We start from the raw sequence: 4,100 nt of genomic DNA on the forward strand, positions 1-4,100 counted from the left end.
GTGAATTGGTATGGTTGTATGTCAACGAAGTATGAGTGTTCCCCCCTGTTGTCAGTGATGATGATGACGATGTTGCTGATGATGACTTTGATGATGATGATGATGACGATGATGATGATGACGATGATGGTGATTGTGGCGATGGTGATGATCATGATACGAGTAAATATGTATGCTATTTACTGCAGTACATTGCGACACAAGCGAAGGGGCGGATCACCTACCACATGTGCCGATTCGATAGACTTGTAGATAGCTCCCAAGCCATGGTCCTACCAAAGATTCATTGAAAATGGCTCAGTCCATAGAACGGTTGGGAAACGGTTGTTTTTGAAAATTGTTTTTACATCATGCATACTCGTGCCTCATTGAACACCATATACTACGAGTCTTGTGTATTGTTTGTAAACAGTGTCTAGAATGGATTCCAAAATCGTTGGGCAGTGATAAACGGTCGAAATGCCAGCCTTTTTTCCAAGTTACTGGTTTTAAAATGGAAGCCCTCCGTTTTCAGTGGAGTGATCTGACTAACCAAAAAATCCTTTCTTGACATTTTATATGTCAGACCGGTCAAAGGACAAATGGGAAGAACATTCCACTAAAATGCCCCAAATCGGGATAGTGGGATCCAAAAACCCAATACAAATAAACAGCGCTTTTCCCCTCATCAGTTGTGCGTGTTACTCATTTTCACTAGTCAATAAAAACCTCTGAATAATGTCCAGCATTGAGTTGGTGGGCTACTCGTACTCCGTCTACCTGAAAACTCCATCAATGTACTAACTTGTTCGCTTGGTCTTACGAAGAACCTTTCTGAAACAATAACTTCCCATTACTTTATGGTGATGCGGTGGCACACCAGTTCACTTTGCTAACAAGCTGGCCGTTTTGACGGTGTACTGCTTTGCTGAGTGAACGTAGCCACCTTAAACTGTCTTGGAAGCGTCTGAGTTAATTGTACTTTATCATGGCTTGAACGGATTGTGCAACATTTAACTGAGAGCTCATCCTGTCAGTGAGACCAATCTATGCTGAAAAGCCAGTAAGCAGTGTACAGCTGTTTCATCCTTGTCGGGAAGCATCAGCACCGTGGTTAGTCAGAATAGATTGGCCTCCTCAAGAGGACAAAATCTCAGCTGAACACTCCTCGCCTCAAGCAATCTACAAGTGGCTCGGAGGAAGGATAACTCCACAAGCTGAGTGAAGATTTCGTCTGAGAGCTCGTCACTTGAGGAGCCAGTCAATAGTGATCACGCGATGCATTTCCCGTGATTGGCTGATGAATACCACTATGACCTAAGCAACAGCCAATCACACTGCTGGTTAGCCGAACGGCTGTGTTCAGACTACTATCTGGGAGATCGAGAGGCACTAAACTCGCGCATTGCTGATAAATCCTAACAAGAGTGGAACAGCTGTGCAGCGTCTCTTCGTTTTTCAGGTTATACTGGCGTCACTGACAGGACGAAATTGCAGTGCTCTGGTTCAAAAGTGCATTCCCAATGCAAAAAATTAAACACTGAATCAGAAGAAGGAAATTTTTTCGAGAAAAAAGATCTGTGCATGGGATTTGCACAATCTCGGAACGCTTACATCCTCATCGGTTCTTCCACTAATGGATACAACACCTGGCAATGTGCACTTAACATTTTTCCTGAAGGTTTAACGATACATCCACCCTCTTTGCATACCTCCATGGCCTCGCTTCACATCAGATTAAAAAGGGGTCATTCGTTCCAACGAAGTAAATTCACTATATCCCAGACAATACTAATTGTGTTTAGCTTCAACCGACTTTTTTCGAACAGCCTGAAGCCTGAGAGACAAACATGAACTGTCCCGGAAGGGCGCCAGATTAGGACAACAACTAAATGCACTCATGTTCATTCTGTAAAGTGATAAATTCAAAAACTCAACGAGGGGGCTTAAATAGCCGAATTCAACTGTCGACAATGAAGGAACATACAACTGGGTGGCCTCTATGACTAGAGTCGCTCTTAGCAATAAAATGCCACAGAAGGAAGTGTAATTTCTTCATAAATGTCACGGTTCCACTTCCAGTAGCTAGGGCTTCAGAATCTGGACTTTTCCGAGGGAAACTACAGAGAGAGACCCCCCTGACTGTCGAAACTTTCCTGACCTATTTTACTGATGGAATCGCATAAATGTAGTCCAAGGACATTGGGCGACGGCGGCATATTCAAATATGTGAAGAATCTTTGTCAATTGTTCGACTATTCGGGTAAAGTTCATCCCTGAAAATTGAATACTGTTAGTTGGATATTAGTAAACTACCTGGTTGGTACAAAACTGCCCTTATACAACAGATAGTCGTTTCACGCAGTTACCCTGAAATTTAAAAAGGACACTAATTTTGTTTGCTTAACATACTACTTATAAGATTTTCAGACAATTCACAGTTATACAATGCTTCGTTAGCTGTCGCGCCGAATGGCTTTCAAATTTGAGGCGGTCGGTGCTGGCAAAAAACAAAGATAAACAAACAAACAAAGACAAAACAAAAGCTAGGAACTGAGTGGTGAATGAATACCGATCTACTCGCAAACAATTGGCATACCCTATCCCAGCGAACAGACGAGTTCCCTTGTAATGCACTACTCATAAGATGGCTGAAAATTCGTCGATAGCCGACGACCGGTTTCGCTCAGGTAGGCGCAGTTTTCGTCAACCCTGTGTTCTGCTTGAAACCGAATTGCTCGAAATTAGCGAAACACACTCATTTGCAAACTAATTTGGTTTTGCGAGAGACTCACCTGGAACCCAGCTGAATCCCTCGTTTGTGATGTTTCCAGGCAATTGAATGTGCTGCACCAGGCCAGCTCATATTCCAAGTAAAGCATATGGTTGCCGGTAACTCGGTGACTGTGCCTACCTGATGAGCCCCAAGAAGGGCGAAACCGGTCGTGGGCTGTCGGCGAAGTTTCAGCAGCCTTATGAGTAGTGCAATACGAGTAAACGTGTATCGCGATATCTCGAATATCATCGCAGCGACTGAAACATGAGGCATCCTGGTGCAGCACATTCAGTTGCCTGGACATATCAAAAACGAGAGAGTCCGCTGGGTTCCAGGTGAGTCTCTCGAAAAACCAAACTAGTTTGCAAATGAGTGTATTTCGCTAAGATAAGCTTCCTAGTATATGAGCACTGCAAGAGGGGTTGCACGCCATTCTGAGCCTGTAAACAGAGACTGACTGCTCTTCGTTCCTCTTTCTGCTTGGTTGAACCCTTCCGTTATTTGAACCCACTACCTTCTGCGTCTACCTCATGTATTTCATACCCACCCATAACCCCCCTGAACTTTTGACCCTTAACTTGTCGAACTAATTCTGACGAACATTTCCCGCGCGATTTTTGACCACCTGCGTTACCACTTGCTGTGTGCGCACGTTAGTCGACAACTCACATCGATTTGCTGTCCTCACCGGGCTCTGTCTTGGAATCACACCAATTCGTGCAACAATTAGGCGGAAATCCCCGTAAATCGAGGTTTGTCTCCCCTTCATATACGCACTTTACACGTGTAGAACAAATCTCAAGACTTCACAACTCAACTGGGCCTCCTGAAATACACTGACAAGATTCTGTAAAATCCGAAAAAGAGGGTAAATTAGCCCAAAAAGGCACTTGAAATATGGACATAGTCAAATGAAGTCGGAGAAAAACTTTGTATTGATTTAGGAGAAACTGGGGTCGTGAAAACTGAGGAAAAGGCATAAAAATTTGTCAGGGGGAGATGATCAGAACAAACACAGTACAAGTAACGGTCCTCGAAATCAACGAAACTAGGCTCCGCCACGCTTGTCTTTCACGACGGGCGCACGTAAGCTAAAAGAAATCGAAATGGCGGGGCCAGTGTCCTCGACCGATAACACCAAGAAGACACCTCTACGAGGTTCGCCTTCGAAGAGGGTATAAACCTAACACTTAATTTCAATAAATCAATCAACTAAAGGGTCTCGCCCGAGTAGGGTGAAGCCCTCACTGTTGTGATGCGCTTTTCTTTGTTCTTACTGGCAAAAATGAGGTATTCGATCCAAGATGCGACCGGCTTCTCCGGACTTACGCATGAAAAAACGTTT

The 4,100-nt window shown here is 44.1% G+C and overlaps 1 protein-coding gene across 1 annotated transcript in view; it reads left to right on the plus strand.

Annotated features, from left to right (window-relative positions):
* Positions 1–2,897, plus strand: part of T265_07473 (hypothetical protein) — a gene marked incomplete at both ends in the record, with an annotated part of 10,758 nt that extends 7,861 nt beyond the window's left edge. Inside the window, 2 exons of the mRNA XM_009173006.1 lie at positions 56–170; positions 2,814–2,897. Of these exons, the coding sequence (XP_009171270.1) occupies positions 56–170; positions 2,814–2,897 (199 nt within the window). The remainder of the gene's footprint in view (positions 1–55; positions 171–2,813) is intronic.
* Between the last annotated feature and the right edge of the window lie 1,203 nt (positions 2,898–4,100).

This window comes from Opisthorchis viverrini (genome assembly GCF_000715545.1).
Source record: "Opisthorchis viverrini unplaced genomic scaffold opera_v5_171, whole genome shotgun sequence".
NCBI classification, from domain to species: Eukaryota; Metazoa; Platyhelminthes; class Trematoda; order Opisthorchiida; family Opisthorchiidae; genus Opisthorchis; species Opisthorchis viverrini.